The sequence below is a fragment of the Rhipicephalus sanguineus genome, chromosome 1 (genome assembly GCF_013339695.2).
Source record: "Rhipicephalus sanguineus isolate Rsan-2018 chromosome 1, BIME_Rsan_1.4, whole genome shotgun sequence".
In the NCBI taxonomy this organism is placed as follows: Eukaryota; Metazoa; Arthropoda; class Arachnida; order Ixodida; family Ixodidae; genus Rhipicephalus; species Rhipicephalus sanguineus.
Window position 1 is genome coordinate 228,531,778 of NC_051176.1, and position 22,361 is coordinate 228,554,138.

General features: G+C 46.8%; 1 protein-coding gene across 1 annotated transcript; it reads left to right on the plus strand.

Annotated features, from left to right (window-relative positions):
• The first annotated feature begins 529 nt into the window (after positions 1–529).
• Positions 530–21,449, plus strand: LOC119381774 (endochitinase). Its single transcript, XM_037649539.1, has 4 exons — positions 530–697; positions 5,603–6,220; positions 7,020–7,291; positions 21,036–21,449. Exons 1-4 carry the CDS (start codon positions 530–532, stop codon positions 21,283–21,285), a joined length of 1,308 nt encoding a protein of 435 aa, XP_037505467.1. The 3' UTR covers positions 21,286–21,449.
• The last annotated feature ends 912 nt before the right edge of the window (positions 21,450–22,361 follow it).

Consider the following 22,361-nt stretch of genomic DNA (forward strand, 5'->3'; position numbering starts at 1 on the left):
CATATGACTTTATAATAAGATGCTATAGAAGAAAAGCTAGAACAACAAACATGAGTGAATCTTGCGTTCTATTGATTCTCCGCGGCATCACTACATTCGGAAATAGCTGCTGCCGGGGAGTGGGGAATAAACTTTATTGAGACCAAATCGGAGTGGGAATGGGTGTCCCTATCTAGCAGCAGCCGAAGGCTTTCGAGGAATGGCGCGAACCCACCTCGTGTCCGAGCGTGGAGAAGAAGAAAAAAAATACGAATTTAAGAAACGCCAATAAATGAAACCAAGAGAGCGTAGGAATTTGTGCTTATGCTCTCAGAATTGTAAGAACAGGGAATGGGTTTGGAAAGCGTGCAAGCTGTCATAATCATAATCAGCTGGCGCAAGCTGAAGTCTAAAAGATGAAGAATAATTTAGCACGTTCTGCACCTGGTTGTCCGCCATTGCTCCTGGCACGGCTGCGCGTGAAGAGGACGAAGGCCGGCCCACCCGCCATCGCGCTAGCTGGTTGCAGGGACCTGTCCAACGCCCCAGGATGCGGTTCTCTGAGCAAAACCTTCTCAGCCGGCGGGACCTCAGGGCTGGTGACACGGAGGACCCCTTCATTAAGACCTCCTACGTGTACACCGTCAGTTCTTGCATGCTCCTTGTGGTGGTGTTCTTTGTCGTTCTGCCCGGTGCACTCGTACCTTATTTCCGCAAGGTAAGCGCTGATCGACGTCCCGTTTTACCGCAGCTATAGGTGCCGTTAGAACTCTCCTAAAGAAAACGGCATCAGCTATATTTAACCTATAAGGACAGGACTCCTTTTTTTTTATTGCGATAGGAATTTGCTCAGACATTCCCGCCCTGTTCACCGCCGCCGTGCTGTTACGGTATCGACGACGCTCGTCCGGTTTGCGCTGGATAGATAGGAGGCATCCAGAGATGCGATGCGCTTGACTGCATGTGTAATCAAGCTAAGTTTACGCACTCTCGCGCTTTGCTGAATCAACTCTGCAGCTGTGCCCGGGTAGCTTTGCTCGTATGAGCGGTCTGGGGAAAACGCTATAGCTTACCTGCTGTGCAACTGTAAGCATATGGCGCGCTATAGTGCTATCGCGCTCAGATTGAGCAACATCACGCGAGCGCGTGGCCGAGCGCTCTGCAAGGGTGTACAGTGGCGCCGATCGTGGCATATTTTCGAGTTATCTGGAGCGAGTTTGGCTGTTCCTGCGAGCATGCATCGCCTCCACTTGCTTTCGCCCTCGCCCTCGTTTTTCCCTGCGGTGATATCAGCTTCGAAAACGATAACTTCGAGGGTGAGAGCAAGCAAGTGGGGGCGAGGCGCGCTCGCACGGGCAGCGAAGCTCTCTCCCGCCAACTCGAAAATATGCCATTATCGGCGCCACTGTACAACCTTGCAGAGCGCTCGGCCACGCGCTCGCGTGATGTAGCTCATACTGAGCGCGATATTACTTACACGGTCTCAGTGGAACCAATGGTTCACTTCACGCTACAAAGTCTGTTTTGCATGTCTCATCTCGTGCACCGCTGAGGTATGACCCCTACACCACGCCGGGGGCGGCCGCCCTCACTATGCCAGCGTTATGGGACACCTAATGCTTGCCTCGTGTTAGGTGTGGCACAAGCATATTGTCCCCGCGTAGTCTCAGAAATGTCTGGTAAACTTCAGCACAACGTTCAGCCTTACTGTTTTATTGTTTTGACCAGCAGTCAAACTGCCCGAAGTTATTTCTCTTATACATTTTTTACTTCGAGTTTTACTGTATCTGATATCACATTGGGGTGCGCATTATATTTAAGAAAGTCATACTTTTCACACCCACAAGCGCTCTCCAACCGCTTAAAAAATTCGTTATCATGGGACATAGCGCGATTACTGCTGGTTGGCCAGAAGGCTTGAGGGAAGCAACGTAGCATCGATATGGCACGACCAACTTTCGACTAATCGCCGCTGTTATGCTGTTTGAATCCATAAACGTCGTTGATATATGTACCGAAGATTCTTTTTTTTTCTTTATATTTATTTAGATACTTCAGAGGCCTCGTGGGGTCATTGCGAAGGGGGGTAATGCAGACAGATAGTTACATACATTGAAAATAAACTACGTTTTATAACATCATTACATACCCATATTTCGCGCGGGGGGGGGGGGGGGGGAAGATACGCTATGAAAGCATAAAGGTTGAACAGCAATATATTGTATATATTGCTGCATATATTGCTATATTGTATATATAGCTGTATTGGTGTATATTTTATATATTGTAGGCGTAGAGCAAGAAATTTATAGATTACAACGTTATGTAACATCGATACCAGCATTTCGCTTGGAAACCAGAAAAAATAAATGCTTTACAAAACCGGAACAGCTGAGTAGTGGTACAAAAGAGACAACAGTACGATAGAACCAATTTATATAATGCAAAATGTAACAAGATAAAGTTATAAAAAAATGTGTTGTACCAATAATACCAACATACCGTCGCTAAGCAGGCACGGTAACGTTTTGATTGGCAAAGTGATTGTTAGGTTACGGTGGAAGAAGCAACCTGATCCGGGAGACTCTTTCGTGGACGGATCACATTTGTGTAAGCGCCGAGTTACTAAATGCATGTGTTGAACCGTAAATGCGGGCACAGCTTGGGTGATTATGCAGTCTGCGCGAGGTGAAACAGGGTTTTTTAGAGCTGCCACGGCTATGTTGCTATGCATCTCATGTTGCTACGATCAAACCTTGATGAAGCGTAGTTACAATTTTATCAATATAACACCGTGCGTAAGGGAATGATTAAAACAGAGCATGAAACAGCGCGATTAGAACAGGGACAACAAAGGAACGAAGACCACGGCACAGGCGCTGACTGCCAGCTGAATGTTTATTACTAGAAAGCCAGCCTCTTCCAGCAGTCTCGGAAGAAACATGCACACATCGTACAATCGCTAATCATAGTCACAGTCTTTCTTTCAAAAAGTCCATTTTTCTCTCCGATAGTAAGAGAGGGCGAAATTACACAATTGTAACCTTCGTTACGAATTGAGAAGGCCCCTAAACTTTTTCTTTCCTTCTCAGATTTACCCTTCTCATGGGAAGCAGAGGCCAAGCATAGGTCAAGCATTAAGACAAGGAAAGCATAGGGGATATTATTTGTTTTTTTTTATGTAGTTTAATCGTTTTGACCTAAATTGAAAGAAATTATAGTCGACGAAAAATCACCCTGTCCGTCCGTGGGTCACCCTACACAGTGGACTACCCTAAAAAGTGGACAAGGGAGCGCCCTCCGTCGTAGAGTCAATTGGTAGAACATCGGACGCGTAATTCGAAGGTTGTGGGTTCCGATTCAACCGACAGAAAAAGTGATTTTTCGTTCACTATAGTTCCCTTTAGTTTATTTCAGAATCATTAAACTGTAGTTAAAAAAGAAACAAGAACAAATAATGTCCTGTATGCTTTCCCTGGTTTAATTGTCTGTTGGTATCATTAGCTGTGTCTAACAAAGAAATCAGCCCCTCGAACAATTCCCTTTCTTTCGTACCGAGCATATATACAGTAACTCCATCGGAGACTTCAGAGAAGTATGGAACTGCTACAAGCGTCTTCCCAGCTTAGAGAAACCGATGAGGTAATCAAAAATCGTTTTTTTTTTCTGTATCACTGTTTGTATTATGTACGCGGGGAAAAAAATCGGGAGCGTATTCATACCAAGATATCGTGCTCCAGCATGTGGCTCCAGTATCAAGAAAACGCGTTTAAGCGCTCTATGTATTCCCGAACCGCCGGAATTTGCTTCGCGGTGGTGCTGTGACTCGAGAAAATTTTAAGCGCGCAATTCTTGTACTGATATGGGTCACCACGCTGACCTCTGTCTTGAGAGGTTTAACGCCCGATCCCAACGCACGCAGTTCATTGTTAAAATGGTATCTGTGCTTAAAACAAAAAAGAATAAAGAACTTGTTTATCATTGTGCTTTTAACTTCAGCGACTATGCTGCATTACCATTGTTAAATCTCTGCCTTTTCTTTTCGTATCTCTCTCTCTCTCATTCGATCACTGTGCGGTGGTCTTTGCATAATTTTCTGCTTATCTATGACGTTGCGTGAACTTTCTCCATTGTATTTATTTCCCGATATACGGGTAATTTTAAACGTGTTTCTGGTGCATGCGTTTTGCCACGCTGCCACTGCATCACCACCTCTTCCACCAATGCTCTGCTCCAGCCGCCCATTCATTCTACTTACGTGAGCGATGATTCCCCTCTTTTCTCCTCTTCGAGAGGTACTGCTCAAAATGCTTCGAGTGACCTGATAAACGTGAATGTATAAATAAGAATGCGAAAGCCTAAGAATAACAAAAGAAAGCACTCACACTGCTGCCACGCACTACATGAACCAGAGAAGACATCACTTTTCTTGCCCGGTGGTATTGCCTGCACACGCAGCACATTCTAAGGCATTCATGAGACGTCCATAATTATGATTAACCACGCAAGCACGTCTCTTATCATGAACGGGGCAACACATTGACAGAGTTAAGTATATATGATGCAATACATCAACCACGTGAGCCAAGGAATGCGAACGATCATCTTTTCTCTCCGGGTCTGCAACGTGCATTATAAACCATGTAGGCATCTAAAACAATAGCCGCCACGATCAAACTTCGCCTGTGTGAGAAAGGAACTTTTAGCAATGCCCAAGCTGCACAGCATCGTCAATCTTTTTGAATAGAGAAGAGAGGATTTTATTGAAGATTACTGCACGCGCATTGTTATAGAAGGTGCGTATGTGGCTCAAACGGTGTGTCCATTATAGGTTGACGGGCTTTAGTTATATGTATAGAGGAAATTTGGGCTGATCCCGATGGCGCAAGAGCAGCATGGATGCGATCGTGACATATAATGGTTAGAGCAATGGGCTCCCGCGCTGGAAGGTGCGAGATTCGATCCCACCATGCAGCCACAGCAATTCTTTATAGCATTATGGGCGGTCTTACCCGCCTGAAAAGGTATACATAACAGAAAAGTGAGTTGAAAGTTCCTGAGTGGGTCAGGCATGCATACATAGTATAAACGGCTCTTTAATAGCAGAGCGCAAGGTCACCCGTGACGCACTCACACGCAGCTATAGGGATGTCATAATCATGACAATCTAAATATGGAATAGCGGCGCTAAGTACTAGCCTGCTCTTCATTACCTAGTTGTGTGCTTTGTGTTGTCGTAGGTATATATATATATTATATATATATATATATATATATATATATATATATATATATATATATATATATATATATATATATATATATATATATATAATATATATATATATATATATAATATATATATATATATCATGGTGACATATATCATGGTAGTTGTCAGAGGCGTAGGTTTCTCAATTGGCCGGGGAAGGGAGGCGGGCTGCCCCCCTGCAACTGACGCCTCTGGTAGTTTCAAGTCAACGCCTCTCCTTGTTTGGATCTGCTGTCTAGTTTTCCATATAGTTACACAAAAGCTGTCGGTCTCGCTAGCAGCAAGATAGCACGATAATGATTCGAGAGCGTTTGCGCTGCGACCACGCCGTTGCGTCTTTGGCATGCGCAGGTCCGGTACCTGTCCGACCTTCCGAAACTTGAGGACCAAGGCCGACTACGACAGCAGGGCTTGCAGGGACCTTTAGTGTTGTGCCAGTTGAACGCGGAGAGCTTTTCGCGACCCGAGCCTTGGGCATACCGGGCGGAACACATACCGACCGAGCACTGCACCCACATAGTGTTCTCCATGCCGGGCCTCAAAGACTGGTTCAACGACCTCATCAACTACGACGTGTACCACGTGGCTACGCGGCCTTTCTTCTGGCGGGCCGTTGACCTGCTGCTTGAGCGCAAGAACGCTCACCTACTGGTCAGCGTAGGTGCGTTCGGCGACGTGACCAGTCTGATGGCCGACGTTGCGGGCAACGGTGACACCATGGCGCGCTTCTCACGCAACATGGTGCGATGGGTGCTAGGCAACAAGCTGGACGGCGCGTTGCTTGCCGGCGTGTTTCCGGCTCCTGCCAACATGCGCAACGCAATGGTCAAGATGGTTAAAAAGCTCGGCACGTTGTTTCGCGTCCACCACATCAACCTGGGCCTTGTCGTCCCACCGCAGGCGCAGCTCTTCCATACTCACGGCGCCGGGGTGAAGCTGGCACAGTTCGTGGACCTTGTCGTCGTGACGGTGAGCTTCTAGATGTTACGGAGGCGTGACTGTTCGTGCCGCTTCGGGTGGAAGCGTCGCATGCAGCATTGCCTGGTGCACTTATTTATGCGTGCATGAGTGATGTCTCGCGATGCACTGTCAAAGCCAAGCGAGGCAGACCCCGCATATCACATGTGCGTTTAATCTCAGACGTGGTGTATTTCAACTATGCCTTGTTGAGAGTTATTCTTATTGCCTTTCTCAAGCTTCAGCTTGGTATCTTCGTGTGGTGGCCGCCGTGACTAATTGGTCTTTCGGATCTCTTCCAAGCCCCCCCCCCCCCCCCCCCCCCCATAAGCATACCTATAAATGCCTTAAGGTCGCCTTTCGTACCTAAACATAGTACTTTACATGCGCTTTATGGACTGAGACATGTGTTTCAATGTCATCTTCAACATATGCTTGTGCTAGTGACCACCGCTTGACGTCGTCGCCGTTGTTGGTGTGACGTTCATCCAGAATATACAGTAACCGAGCCGTTGCAGCGGTCAAATAACTAAGAAAAGGCATAACACATTGATTTCGTTTAACGTATCCGTCTTTTGAAAGCGCTATTTTAATTTCTCATTTCATGAAACCGTTCACTTGACTCGCGTTAAGTGTTTGTAGAGTAGCATAGTCATCGTGCTTAGCGCGTTGTCTGGGTCAGGAACAGTGCTTAATGCCAATTTTCGCGCCTTTGTTTCGCGGATACGAGAAATGTGCGTCGAGATAAAGGCCATTAGCTTTCATCTCTTGACAGCAATTCTCAGGAGCCCTAGGGACATCTTCCTTGCAGGTAAATAAGGAACCATCGGTGCGAAGCGCGGCCGAAAGCGCGTTGAACATCGGCAGTGCGATCGAGCTCCTGCGAGAGTGCGGCGTACCGGCCTCCAAGTTGGTGCCCACGTTCAGCATGGAGGTTATCGTGTACAAGTTCCTGGACACACTCGACTCCATCAACACCACATCTCCTGTGGCATTGCCATACTACACGGTTTGCGAGCGGATCCAGCAGGGAGGCTGGGAACTCATGTTCGACTCCAGTACCCATTCCAACTTCCTTCACAGGTCAGTGCTTTACGCAAATGGCGCTGCAGTCGCTACTGAGCTACACTATAGGTACATTTAGAACAGACGCTTTTGAAAAGACAACAAAAACTAATCAGAAAAAGATAGAGAAAATGACTGGGATAATTCCACACACTATAAAAATAGCCCAAGCAAATAAGCGGACTCTTTATTTGGCTTCCTTGTGTGTCACTGGTCAATGCTATCGTAAGCATAACTTTTGTGTATTATTCGTAGATAATAGGATCTATGAAAATCAAGACATAAGAGAAGTCGCAGTTTCGCCGCAAGGGCGAAGCAATGAATGCGATAGCAAGAAATTCAAATGTCACACGAAGAACCAGAAGCAGCTCGAAACTTGCAGCGCGCCGCTGAAGCACAAAGGACGCCAGAAAAGAACGCACAGGCATGTACAGGGCAAGCGTGAACTAACAACTGTCACAGTTGTTGCGGCAACGCGCTGCTAGTGTCGACAATGGAAAATCAGACGCGCTTAGATATTTCTTTTTCTTTTATTAAACTGCGGCGCGTGGAGTGACCCCCTGCGCCTCCAGCCACACGGGGGCGTTTGATGCAAGCTGTGCTTAGAGTCACTGGAAAATTTCAGAGTACCGCAAAGGTAGGCTGCACGCGGGCAACATTGAGCGGCGGCGGCCATTTCCCTTCCGGACCGTCCGGCGCGTGGTAGCGTGTGTTGAGAAGTGACCGATCTTTTCGCCTCGATATCGTGTTACGCTCGGCGTAACTGCAATATGTGTGTGTGTGTGTGTGTGTGTGTGTGTGTGTGTGTGTGTGTGTGTGTGTGTGTGTGTGTGTGTGTGTGTGTGTGTGTGTGTGTGTGTGTGTGTGTGTGTGTGTGTGTGTGTGTGTGTGTGTGTGTGTGTGTGTGTGTGTGTGTGTGTGTGTGTGGTGTGTGTGTGTGTGTGTGTGTGTGTGTGTGTGTGTGTGTGTGTGTGTGTGTGTGTGTGTGTGTGTGTGTGTGTGTGTGTGTGTGTGTGTGTGTGTGTGTGTGTGTGTGTGTGTGTGTGTGTGTGTGTGTGTGTGTGTGTGTGTGTGTGTGTGTGTGTGTGTGTGTGTGTGTGTGTGTGTGTGTGTGTGTGTGTGTGTGTGGTGTGTGTGTGTGTGTGTGTGTGTGTGTGTGTGTGTGTGTGTGTGTGTGTGTGTGTGTGTGTGTGTGTGTGTGTGTGTGTGTGTGTGTGTGTGTGTGTGTGTGTGTGTGTGTGTGTGTGTGTGTGTGTGTGTGTGTGTGTGTGTGTGTGTGTGTGTGTGTGTGTGTTTCTTCAAAAGGATATCAGAAGTGATTCGAGTCATCGACAGTCTGAATTGTCTGCGCGGTAAGCGGTGTAGTTAATGAAACGTGCGGCGAATGTTGCCATGTGCTCGCGAACTCTCTTCGTGGCTTCATCGGTCTCTTTTCGTTTCACGGCCGGGTGTGTTCGCAAGGTCCGGAGCTGTAGACATAGTTGCATTAGCGAATGACCGTGCGAGATGCCATTTACTTCGACACTTGGTGAATGTTGACTGTATGCGCTAGCTTTGCAGTCGGTGTTCAGGTTCACTTCATAGCGCATTCGAGAACATTATCGAACATCGAGAACATTCAGCATTGCGTCCTTCGACTGATCGCTGACGCATACCTTACTTGCGCACCATGCTTGCTGTTCAGCTGTGTGTTATCTGTAATAGAAGTGGTGTGTGTAAGGTAAGTGGAAGTTGTACGTGAAGTATTTTTCTCGGTTCGGAACGCCAGCAGCCGAACGCATGGGTGAATCGGCGTGCGGTAGGTAAGGCGCATCTTATTTTGCGAATACGTTGTCATTTCCTAACAGATACGTAGAAAATAGGCCTTCAAAAATTATTGACGTCACTACTCAGTTGTTTCATTTCCTATTTTTTGTCTTCTTAATATTCCCGACGTTGCAGTGCATTTGCAAATATTTTGCTGTGTTCCGACAAAGTTTTTCTTTTCTTTTTTTGGCGTTGCCAGCGCGTAAACGGCTGGGGTTCGGTTTCTGCACTGCTTTTATTTTCAACTTTTTTTTTCGTAATGCACTCTTGTTAAAACTTCCTCGGTGCAGTGCTTTATGTTATTTTTATCAGAAATAGCACATCCCGAAAAGCTTTAACGCGCATGCTACTGCAACACATTATGTATATAGATCTAGGGCTCGCATGAAATCGATTCCCTCAATGCGTGAGAGGATAAGCCTTTTTCTTTTTTTTTTTTTGCTGTGACCACTTCTCACCCACTAAACAGTATTGTAAGGGTACGCTAGGAGCAATGCAGCATTAGCAACATTCTTTTTTGAAAAAAAAATAAAATACGCTTAATAACATTGCCTTATACCAAGTTTATCAACAGAGTTCCACGCTTCAGTTTTGCACAGCGGCAAATGATCATGCGATAATTGCCTTCAAGGTATACAGTAAACAGTTATTATTTTAATAAGTCTTCAATGTCGCTCTCGTGCGTGACACGCTTATAACTCGAAATGCATGCACAATCTATTCAACAGATCGAGATACAAACAGCCGAGCAAATAGTATGTATGTAGTTTTCAATAGCGCTGAACATAGCGAACCGAAAAGGTGAAGTATCCTGTTGCATGAGAGCTTTTCCAGCCAAGTTTGTGTAGTTCACTGCAGAAAGGAGTGTTCTTCGATGGGGGCGAATTCATTCCGCGGCCAACTATGCAGCCACGTACAACGACGCTCTTTGACGTTAATGTTTCCCACACGGAATGCAAAAATATACGAAATTCCCGGAGTAGCTCACCAGCAACGTTCGGTTACTGGTGAGCTACTCTCTGGCATCTGCAAGACGTGTTTAAAGAAGCGACGAAGTACTTCTAGAGACCGTGGTACTGCTAAATGTCCGGCCGCACTCTGCATTCAACGCGCCTGCACCCAAAGCGCTTGGAAGGGATATGGCGGCGAGAGGTCACGTGATGCGAGTAAGCCAATCGCGTCGCCGGCGGCGCGCGGAAAACAGATGCGATACTCTGAAATTTTTCTAGTGACTCTAGGTGTGCTCGGTGTTCTTTTATTTATTGCGATAGCAATTATATGGACAGTCTCGACGGGTTTTTGCCGTCGCCGTCATGTCCTTCCGGTGTGAAGTCCAAATTAATAAGATCCCCCGCGCACTGTATGTTCTACCGCGGGTAAAAGCGCGCGAGCGCGGGCGACGAACGCGGCCGAAGCAGAGTTGAAACGAGCCGGCCCATTCCCGTCGCTCGGAGGGTGCATGCGATAACATTACCCCTCTCGAGAGGACTGCCGTCGAAGCAAACAGGAAACACCCCGGCCGTCTTTAACGAGCCTTAAAAGACGCGAAGACGCAAGGGGGGAGGGGGGGAGTGTCGCTCCAGGAGCAACTTTGAACTTTTAATTCTAAGGGCGCGGTCGCGATCGCTGGCGCGCGCGCTATCTCGAAAGCCATCGCAGCAGGTGGCTCGTATACCCTTCTAAGTGTTGCGCTCTCAACGCGAAGTGACTATACGGAGAGCATCGCTCCCTGGAGCGGCCGTATTCTCTTACACCAGTGTTTTGTAGTTACGCGAGATGGGATACAAAACAGTTAGCTGCCAGCCTCACTTCGTGTAACACTAGTAACACTACAATTTGTTGCTATCGCATTCATTGCTTCCCTCTTGAGGTGAAACTGTGACTTCTATTTTTCCTTCCACATCACGAGTGGGTATTGAAAAGGGCCACTTTGTCGTGCACGTCTCAAGGGCAGTTTTCAAACTCAAAGAAAATTAGGAGCGTTGCGTGATAGAAAACACGCTCATGCTCCTAGGAGATTTGCTTACCACCAGCGGTGCATGGTGTATATAAATAGCTGGCCGTTATTTCGCCGGAGCATACATGGCGTGTGGTTGAGTTGTCTAACGCAGCGCGCTGGGGAGCGAGGGGTTGCTGGTTCGAATCCGCGGTCGGGTACTTCAGATTGTTTTTTTCTTCCGCTTATTTTTCTTTGTGCCTCTTTATATACAGGGTGTCCCAGCTATCACGCAGCACAATTTAAAAAAAGAGGAACGGCGTTACGCGAATCAAACCTACAGCATATTGTTCCTAGTACACTAGAGTAGCCACTGCTATTTTTTTCGTTAATGAGGTTTAATTAATTAGTCATAATTATATTTCTAACTCGACAAGTACTCGTCTAATTGTCAAAATGTCAATGAGGCGTATGTAGGCATGTTCAAATGGCATCTAACTGCGCTACTTTCAACAACGTGCTAATTGCGCGCTCATTTTTTTCCGCCTGATCAAGAAAGCCCGCGAAATATGAAAAGTGACACGTGACTAGAGTGTTGCGCGCGTCGGGAACTAGCGCCCTCAAACAGGCTCCCTATGAGGCAGACAGTATCAAGGAAAAAATGCAGAAAGAAAAAAAAAACGTATCGCCCTATCTGCCACACCCCGGCCTAGAAACCCACCGCTTGGTTTTACAGAGTCAGGCCGTAATCGGAACACCTGCCGCGTTATCAATGAGAAGAGTCGGCCGTGAGATATGGATGATTGCGTCGTACTATCGAACGGATTGAATTCCAGCGAAATTGCACGCATATCGCTGGCGCCCGACCTGTACCCTTGCCAAAATGCGGAACGCTGTCTTTCGCAACAGGCAACAGGCAAAGCGGTTGTTTGCAGTAAGCTTATTTGAGGGCGCTGGTTTCCTTTGCGGGTGGGAGCGTAGTTACGTGTTATTTTTCATATTTAGCGGGCTTTCTTTCAGCCGGAAAAAATGAGCGCGCAATTAGCACGTCGTTGAAAGTAGCGCAGTTAGATGCCATTTGAACATGCCTGCATACGCCTCATTGACATTTTGACAATTAGGCGAGTACTTGTCGAGTTGGAAATATAATTATGACTAATTAAACCTCATTAACGAAAAAAAGTTAGCAGTGGCTACTCTAGTGTACTAGGAACAATATGCTGTAGGTTTGATTCGCGTAACGCCGTTCCTCTTTTTTTTACTCGTGCTGCGTGATAGCTGGGACACCCTGTATATGCGTACATATACCTATCCGGGGCATGACAGCGACGGCGACGGAAAAAATCAGCCGAGAGTGTCCATATAATTGCTATCGCAATAAAAATGAAATATGCTCGCATAATGAATTGCAGGTATCACGGCAAGATTGACCCAGTAGCGTGGCAGCTGTTTCAGAAAGGCTTGCGCCCTTGATTTTCGACATCGCTTCAGCTTTTTGGGACGTAGTGCATGTCAGATATAGATGAAAAGCTAGAAACAAATAGGCCATAGTCTCGTACAAACAAGACAGCATAGCAGTCGAGCTACGTCGGCCAGATTTGCTGCACGCGGACGGCGCGACATATATATTGTCAGGTATCTATTTAGGTTACGAATCCGTATCCGTAAAAGCGTGGCAAGGTTGAAATGTTCGTAAGAGAATTATGCAGCCAATCTCGGTGCTGTACATATCTTCAGAACACGCCGGCCAACCAATAAACAAGAGCACACTTACAAAGAGGAGCTCTGTGAAATGGACTGGGCCATGTTTATGCGGAAGGATGGGGAATTTCCAGATTTTAAGTTTGATGGAAATCAATTTCGTGGTGTTTGGCGAGGCCTCTGATTGCGCGCTCAAAATCCTGGGGAATTGAATGCTCATGATTGAAGCATACAGATACTGAGACGTACGAGAAGTACGGACAAAAGAGTAAATAAATACCTGAATGGGAGGACATGAACAAGTACCTAAAGCGAAAGGCAATTGAAACGCAACCACAAAAAAAAAAATGAAAATGAAAAGTCGGTGTTGCGTACAGAATATGAAGCGTGATACTGACTGCAAATAATTGAAATGGCCGGTGTAAGACCTTTGGCATTAGGTGCGCACGAGATGATTATGAACGAGGATGCACACAAACAAATAGGCGGTGGATCCTTCGAATTACGATGGGCTCATGACAATATCTGCTTCGAAAAACGTTCATGGGGTATGAATGAAAATAAATGAGGACAACTCGGTTATCTAGTTAATTATACAGGAAAAACTGTAGACTCACGGTGTAGGAAGAGAACCTGAGCACTAATTAGTAAAAATACGTTAATGGCATGGACAGTGGCAGAAGCAACTGTCTAATGGAAAGTTAGAGGGCCGGAAACGGAAGATAACATAGCCACGATAGAGGGCAAGCTAGCTGTAGTATACAGAGCGTCTAAAATATCACGCAGCACAGTTTAAAAAAAAAAAAGAGGAACGCCGTTACGCGAAGCACGCCCAGTGCATATTGTCCCCAGTATACTGCAGTAGCCACTGCTAATTTTTTCGTTAATGAGGTTTAGTTAATTAGTCCTAATTATGTTTCTAACTCGACAAATACTCACCTAATCATTAAAATGTCAATAAGGCGTATGTAAGCATGTTGAAATGACATCTAACTGCGCTATTTTCAACAACGTACTAATTGCACGCTCGCTCCTTTTTTTTTTTGGCTAATAAAGAAAGCTTGCGAAATCTGAAAATGACACGTGACTAGATTGCCGCGCACATTAGAGTCACTGGAAAATTTTCAGAGTATCGCATCTGTTTTCCGCGCGCCGCCGCCGACGCGATTGGCTCACTCGCATCACGTGACCTCTCGCCGCCATATCCCTTCCAAGCGCTTTGGGTGGAGGCGCGTTCAATACAGAGCGTGGCCGGACATTTAGCAGTACCACGGTCCCCTGAAGTACTTCGTCGCTTTTTAAACGCGTCATGCAGACAGGGGCGTAAGCTGACATTATTTTTTTCGTGTGGGGGGGGGGGGGGGGGGAAGGGGGCACGGGCCCGGTGTGCCACCCCCTGGCTACGCCACTGCATGCAGATGCCAGAAGAGAGTAGCTCACCATCAATCGAACGTTACTGGTGAGCTACTCTGGAAATCTCGTTTGCCGTGTGGGAAAAATTAATGTTAAAGAGCGCCGTTCTACGTGGCTGCATAATTGGCCTGTACGAATTCGCCCCCCTCAAATAACACTCCTTCCTGCAGTGAACTACACTAACTTTGCTGGAAAAGATCTTATGCGACAGGATACTTCACCTTTTCGGTTCGCTATGGTCAGCGATATTGAAAACTACATACCTTTCTATTTGCTCGGCTGTTTATACCTCGATCTGTTGAACAGATTACGCATGCTATCCGAGTTTAAGCGTGTCACGCACGAGAGCGAAATCGAAGATTTATTAAAATAATAACTGTTTACTGGTATACCTTGAAGGCAATTGTGGCATGATCCTTGGCGTTGCACAAAACAGAAGCGTGGAACTCTGTCGATAAACTTGGTATAAGGCAATGCTATCAAGCGTATTTTTAAATTTGTTGCAAAAAAATGCTGCTAATGCTGCATTGCACCTAGCGTACCCTTAAAATACTGTATAGTTGGTGAGAAATGGTCACAGCAAAAAAAAAAAAAAAAGCAGATCCCACGCATTGAGGAAGTCGATTTTATGCGAGCCCTAGGTCTATATACATACTGTGTTGCAGTAGCATGCGCTTTAAAAATTCAGGGATGTGCTATTTCTGATCAAAAGAACATAAAGCACCGTGCCGAGGAAGTTTTAATAAGAGTGCAGCAGTGCAGAAACCGAACCCCAGCTCTTTACGTGCTGGCAACGCCAAGAAAAGGAACTGTTTGTCGGAACAGAGCAAAATATTTGCAAATTCATTGCAACGTTGGGAATATTAAGGAGACAAGAAATAGGAAATGAAGCAATTAAGTAGTGATGTCAATCATTTTTGATGGCCTATTTTCTACGTATCGTAAGATAAGATGCACCTTACCTACTGCACGCCGATTCGCCCGTGCGTTCGGCTGCTGGCGTTCCAAATCCAGACGTCGCGCTCAACTTCCAATTACCGTACACACACAACTATCAACCAGTTGAACAGCAAGCACGGTGCGCAAGGAAGCTATGCGTCAGCGATCAGTCGAAGGACGCAATGTTTAATGTTCTCGATGTTGTTCGATAACGTTCTCGAGTGCAGTGAACCTGAACACCGACTGCAAAACTAGCGCGAACAGTCAAGATTCACCAAATGTCGAAGTAAATGGCATCTCACACGATGTCACTGCGCTAATGCAACGATGTTTATAGATCCGGACCTAGCGAACACGCGCGGGTGTGACACGAAAAGAGACCGATGAAGCCATGAAGAGAGTTCGCGAGCACATGGCAACATTCGCCGTACGCTTCATTAGTTACACCGCTAACCGCGCAGTCGATCCATACCTGTCGATGACTTGAAATCACTTCTAATATCCTCTTGAAGAAACACACACACATACTGCCGTTCTGCCGATCGTAACAAGGCACTGAGGCTAAAAGATCGGTCACTTCTCAACACACGCTAGCAACGCGCCGGACGGTCTGGAAGGGACATGGCCGCCGCCACCCAATGTTGCCCGCGTGCAGCCTACCTTTGCGGTACTCTGATTTTTCCAGTGACTCTAGCGCACATCAGGAAGCAGCGGCCCCAAACCGGATCACTGTGAGTTAGCAAGTCAAGACTACGCTCCCACCGTTTGCGGGTGAGAGCGTAGTCGCGTGTTATTTTCCATATTTCGCGTGCTTTCTTTATCAGCCGGAAAAACTGAGCGCGTAATTAGTACGTTGCTGAAAATAGCGCAGTTAGATGTCATTTGAGCATGCCTACATATGCCTCATTCACATTTTAATGATGAGGTGATTACTTGTCGAGTTATAAACATAAATGGGACTAATTACCTAAACCTCATTAACGAAAAAAATAGTAGTGGCAGCTGCAGTATACTGGGAACAATATGCACTAGGTGTGCTTTACGTAACCGCGTTCCTTTTTTTTTAATCGTGCTGCGTGAAATTTGGGAAACCCTGAATATAATGGTAAAGATACTTTCTCGCCATAACAGCTGACTCCTAGAATGGCTTGAGGCCATAGTTGCCTAACTTCGCTGTTTAGAACGTAGTGCGTGTCAAGCATGCAAATGAGGCTATACAATGGAAGAACAGCGAGAGTTCCACGGAGACCCTTCTGGTCGGCATGAAACATGACGAAAGCAACTTTGGTCGGTTTGCTTTCTTTCTTTTTTGAAGAACATTTGCCGGTGTCAGATAGCCGGTGTAGAAGCAGATTAGAAACTATCAAGTAGGTTGTGTTAGTGTTTCGCAGTACCGACTCTAGGCAAAATGATTTCTCTCGCTCGAGATGAGGGAGAATACGTTTGGAGTAGCGGCGAGTGATCAAGTTGGTTAAGTCTTATGACTGGGAGCAGCACAAAGGAAATAATACAAAGCAAGACGATCATGTTTCAGCGCCTTGTTTGTCGTCTCGCTTCGTCGTCTCCTTCGTATAGCATTGGACGCCTTATCCGGAGGTTGTTGGTTCGGTGCCTACGGGTGGCAAGTTGTTGTTTTCGTGCACTTTAATTCGTTTCCATTTATGTCGTAATTACCGCACTACAGGCAAGCGCTACAAATAACGCCCCCTGTGCCTTCCTTGGCTTCGTTGTCTGCGGGTTTCATTAGATCGTGTATAAAAAAGAAAAAGAGCCCTTGACACATTCCCCTTCTTTCGTTCTCCCAATAATGAGGAAATACGAGCGAGTCGGCGATGAATGACATCGTAAACGAGAGCTACAATAATGGTGCCGTAAAAACAGGGAACACACGGAACATAAACCCATTACCTTCGCACTAATAAACTTGAGAGATTTTGATTGTTTCGATAGGCCCATGGTGCTCAATGGCCGACGATTGACTTCTGGGGTTTCGCATGCCAAAACGACAGTATACTTATGTGGCAATGGTGGGTCGATCCTCCTGCAATGGTGGGGGGTCTCTAAATTAACTTGGACCGCTTGGTGTTCTTTAACATGCACCTAATTATAAGTACACGGCTGTCTTTTTTTTTTAATTTTGCCGCCATCGAAATGCGCCCAGGGTGGCCGGCAATCATATTGGCGCACCCGTCCTTAGCAGTGCGATGCCTTAGCCGCTAAGCCACTATGGAGAAAATGTAGGGCACATATCTTCAACCTTCCCTATAGGCGGCTGTCGCCAAAGCATATTACGGTTCGAGATCCTATATCATAGGGAGCCGCTAGGGAATCTGGCGTCTTGTGTTGCTGTCCATCAGAAGCATTTTATTTCATTCCATTTGCACATTCAGAGAATGACAGAAAAAAAAAAAAGGTTCGTTCGTCTTGTCTAGGAGGCTGCCACGAAATCACGAATGCCTGACGGAGTATCCTAAACACACATTACTCATTCAAGAGAGGTAGTTTGATATAATGTTAACTTGAAACAAGGCCATCGTAAACTGACGGCACGGAATATTTACGCAATGTCCTCTTCAAGGTGCCCCCTGTACATGGACATAAACATACAGTACATGTATAATAAATGTACGTAGCAAGCTTTGGATCACTGATTGGTTGCGACTAAATTTAAATGTAATCTTAATATTGCATCGCAACTGGCTTCTTCTAGTATGAAAACGGCCAGTGCTGCATATAATCGTGTCATCATCTTTAACTTACAAAACACCACTCTGCGCCGGTTCGTCCCCCAGACTAAACACTTTCAAGAAGCTAGCACGACCACATTAATTCAGATGCACACTTTATCAATGCACACTTTAAAGGTACCTTTCGAGCGCGAAAGGGTTCTTATGCATTATGAGTATTAAGCCTTGGGCAGGTATTTATGCCAGGCAAATCTTTGGTTTAAGATTCTATTCTAATTATTTTTGTCAGTGCAACTCAACTGTCATTCGTCTAGTATAAAATCGGCCACCACGACGTTAAGGCTCTGTTATAGCACTCCAACGTCGTGCGTGTGGGTGCGCAGGCTCGTAATAATGGCTGCTCGACGACGTTAAGATAGTATATGGCGTGCCAAGGTAACCAGCACAAACTTGCGCATTGCACTGCTTAGACGACGGTAGCGTGGTTATAGAAAGTGTTCTGTCTTACCGGCTGACGTTGGCATTTTTTTTATCGAACACAGTGGGTGGCCGCGCCCAAGCATGATGCCAGGAATCAATTATGATTGTTTTCTGCCATTGATTCGAAGCGTCTTCGCACAGCGAAGCCAGAATAATGACTGTGACCCAGTTGAGGAACTGCAGTATATCGGAATATATACGAATGATAGATTGAATAAGAGTCCTCGCCACAACTGTAAGTGATCCCCACTTCGCCGTCGATTGTCCCCGCGGGATTCATTTCTGGACCGCATATTCATGACGGAAAAGGGAGAAGACGTCTCTCATAGCCTGAGTCGCTTTGGGACGTTAAACCCAATAAATCAACCAACCAACCATCAAGCCGAAAGAGGCATACATTACGCAGATATGAGCCCGTTGCGTCGTATAGATGCAGTGCGGTGTCATATAGTGATTAAATTTAGAAGACCAAACGCGAATATGGTGCTGCCTTGACTTCATAATGAGCTGGTGGCGTCGTACAGTTGGAAACTCAGTATATCAAATGCTTACACAGCAATTTGACGGGAAGCCTGTTGTCACAACGATACCGCTTACCTGTCTATCGCTACGCTTCGTGCTCAATGCATAGCTAAAATGCACAGGTCCCATTGGGTCAGGCTTGCGACTCGGAGTTGAAGGGGAAGAAAAACACCCTCCAGGAATTGTATGCTCGACTGCATGGTCGTTACCACGCTCCGTCTCACTGCAACGATGCAGAACACTCTCTTCCTCGTAGTCGAAGGAAGGGTGACCGAGCAGAACATGCAGCCGTTCGTCAAAGCAATCGGGCGCCTGGTGATGAAATACAACAGCGCGTGTTCTTTTGCAAACAAACAAGGCGTGCAGACGCCGTAGTGTTACTGTGCATGCCGCCGCCAGTTAGGAGAGGGGATTGCCTATAACACGGTTGTAGCCAGAAAATATCAGCCAACACGTCAGAGTGCGCGGTATGTTTTAGTGCTCCCTCTCGACGGAAAAGTTACGGGTGCGCAGCCAAACAATTGCCCATCGACTATAATAACTATCGCGAAGCAAACGCTTTCGTTCAATACGCTGTGTTGGTAACGTGTTGGGCCGACTATGGGACGGGAAAAGCAAAGGAAATGACTTCACTGAAGGTTTGATTTGAGAGGCGGGCTGCTTAAACCGATCCTTTTTCTTGGTTTACGTTTTCTTCTATACCACCACCATAAAGCTGATTATGGCTGCAGCGGCTGACGTCGCGCCACAATAGGAGCCGCAGGAGCCATGTTACCGGAACTCCGACGGATTTTGGTCGGGATGCCAGGGCGAAGGCGAGAGTGCGGTGTTCTGAAACAACCAGCCCATTCTGTTACAAGCTCTTCGTTTTGTCAGCCGGACGCAACGCTGCACAGCCAGACCGCTGTGAAGTTCTCGAGACCGGTCAGCCAAATTAGCAATGTAACAATATAACAACCCACAAAATCCGCCTGGACAGCACAGCATTAGCAGGTGCCCGGTTAATAGAGGCTGCGTGGAACCGCAAGGAACTGTGATTTGCTTGCGCGCTGTCGTCTTGCACGCCTGTTGTTTGTTCTATGGCCGAGTATTTATTGCGTTTTGAAGAAATGCTGCGGAGTAACAAAATACGGCACTTGCAGACAGTGATGCGGTGTGAATTGTGTTTCGCATGACAGCGGCCGGAGCACGGGCGGCCGCGTTTAGAGGAGAAAAGACAAGGACGAGAGTTTGAACAGCGACTAGGCGGCGGACAGCTGGCGTTAGGGAACGCTCGCTGCGCTCGTTAAGGAGCTCGCTAAGTGTGTTCAGAGCGCGTGGGGAGATGATTGGAAGCAGGTGCGGTGGGGGACATTCCCGACGCCCTCCCACCGGGACCGCGCTGGTTCGCTCTAGCTGGGAGTGCAGTCAACGAACGTAACGTGGCCACGACAATAAGTGCGCCGAGAGAATAACGTCGTATATATGAAAGGCGAAACGGGAGCCCCTGGCAAGCAGCATGCTGCGTACACATACGTGAATTATCAGCTCGATGCCGTGGCTAACGTGCTGCGCCTTCTATATAAAGCTGCGCTCTTGGCCGGTGCTGCGGAGTGACCAGAGTTTGCTGATTAGGTGCGACGTACAAAAAAAAACTGCGCACTGTCAAAGCAGCTCACGTTATCGCATGCAATTCAGCCATACAATATCTCAAGAAAGTATGACACCTATTAAAACAGGGCCTGAAATTAGCGCTCATACACAGATATACAATATCTCAAGAAAGTATGACACCTATTAAAACAGGGCCTGAAATTAGCGCTCATACACAGATAAACTATATTGACGGCACGAGGTCTTCAACGTGGTTTCATCTATGTGCCCTGATATGTACGTTGTTTTCTGCCCGATATGAAGCAAGGTTCCTTCTGAAATTAGGCAAGACTTGAGAGCGAGCTAGCTTGAATTTCATTAGTAATAAACTAGAAGCACAGGGGAAAAGAGACAGGACAGACATGGACCAGTGCTTTTCAATGTCCATCCTGTCGTCTCTGTTTTACTTTGCGCGTGAAGTTCCTTCTCAAAGTTCCGGAAGAGTTCCATCTTTTCTTTCTGGCGCAAACGTAGGCGTACAGTTTGTATCCAAGCTGTTTTTAAGGATAGTGTTCTTAATGATCAACGCTAGACTCCGCAGTTAAGTGTTCACGCTAGCTATAATTTGGCTGCTGCGGATGCTTTCTCGGCGCAACTGAAATCTTTTTTTCTCGGCGCGCTATTTCTGCTGATTCTGTCCTGGCAGAAAGCACGAGTGGATCAACTTCGACGATGCACGAAGTATCGCTGAGAAGATGGAGGTGATTCGCAATGAATCGGTGGCTGGAATCATGCTGTGGGACATCAGCGTCGACGACTTCAAAGGAGCGTGCGGGCCCGTTCACCCACTCGTGGCAGCTGTGTACGCCAGCCTCATGACCCCAGGAAAGATGGCCGAGCAGCCACTACTCACCATCGCACAGGAGGCTGAGAACAGCACCGCTGACCACTCTTGACATTCCCGCGTACAACATGCCGCTGCACTTGTTGCTGCGACAGGCAGCAACGGAAAAAATAATGAAGAAAAGTGGGTATCGCGCAGCTTTAAGTGAAACGGGAGAGACTGCACTTTTTTTTTTTTTCATTCGCGCAGGTTCTGTGGTTTTCATCCATTAAAGTGTCCAAGCCTGTGTTTGCTGTCAAATAAGGAGCGCACACTCAGGTGTTGTCTTCGCCTATCATAAGTGCGACCAATCAATGTCTGGACGTAACGGCGCCTGCATGTTGATGGCATCAAAACATAAGTCGTGCGTGCTAAGTGCTTTGGGTGTCTCGGCATATGCGATGCTCTAGATGGCTCTGGAGTTCTGCTATGTATGCCGTTCCACGCGTCATGTCGTATTGACCCAAGGCGCAGATGGACGCTAGATCGGTAGCACTAACCCTGAAGACCATGCAGAAAGGTATCTTTGTTCTCGTATTCAGTGCAGGCCCGTATGAACCCCCACCCCCTATAGTTTATTCAATTTTGCATGTGTATGTATGCACGCACCTGTACGACCACACGCACGAATATACATAAAGGTTGGCTAATTCCCCCTCCCCCCCCCCCCTCCAAAAAAAAATTCTGGCAACGCCCCTGCCATGTACCAACGTTGTTCATTTGAACACGAGTACAGCGGTGATCTTGTTTATAGCGCAGCTCTCGCAGAAACTAGGATAAAAATACAGGGCCATACAGACGCACCAGATGCGAGTTCACAGTATCGTAAAGCTAACCAGACTCCAGATCACCGCACGACTGCTTCACAAGTCGGTACTTCAGCCACTTGACATCCATCATACGATGTCGGCCAAGACCGTGGCTTTGTATAGGAATGCTCCAGCGCAAGGCCGCTGGAGCACTCCAAGGCGCATGGTGGACAAATGGATTGAACACAGCTTCTAGCTTTTGGTAGGGTACTTTTATGGTAGTTCGCTACGTTCGGCTGTCATTGTATCGCACGGTGCTGCGCCTATCGATTGTGTGCATTATGGCAACTATGAAATTGTATTCCACTTATCCGAATATAGAAGCATGAAAGCTTCGGTT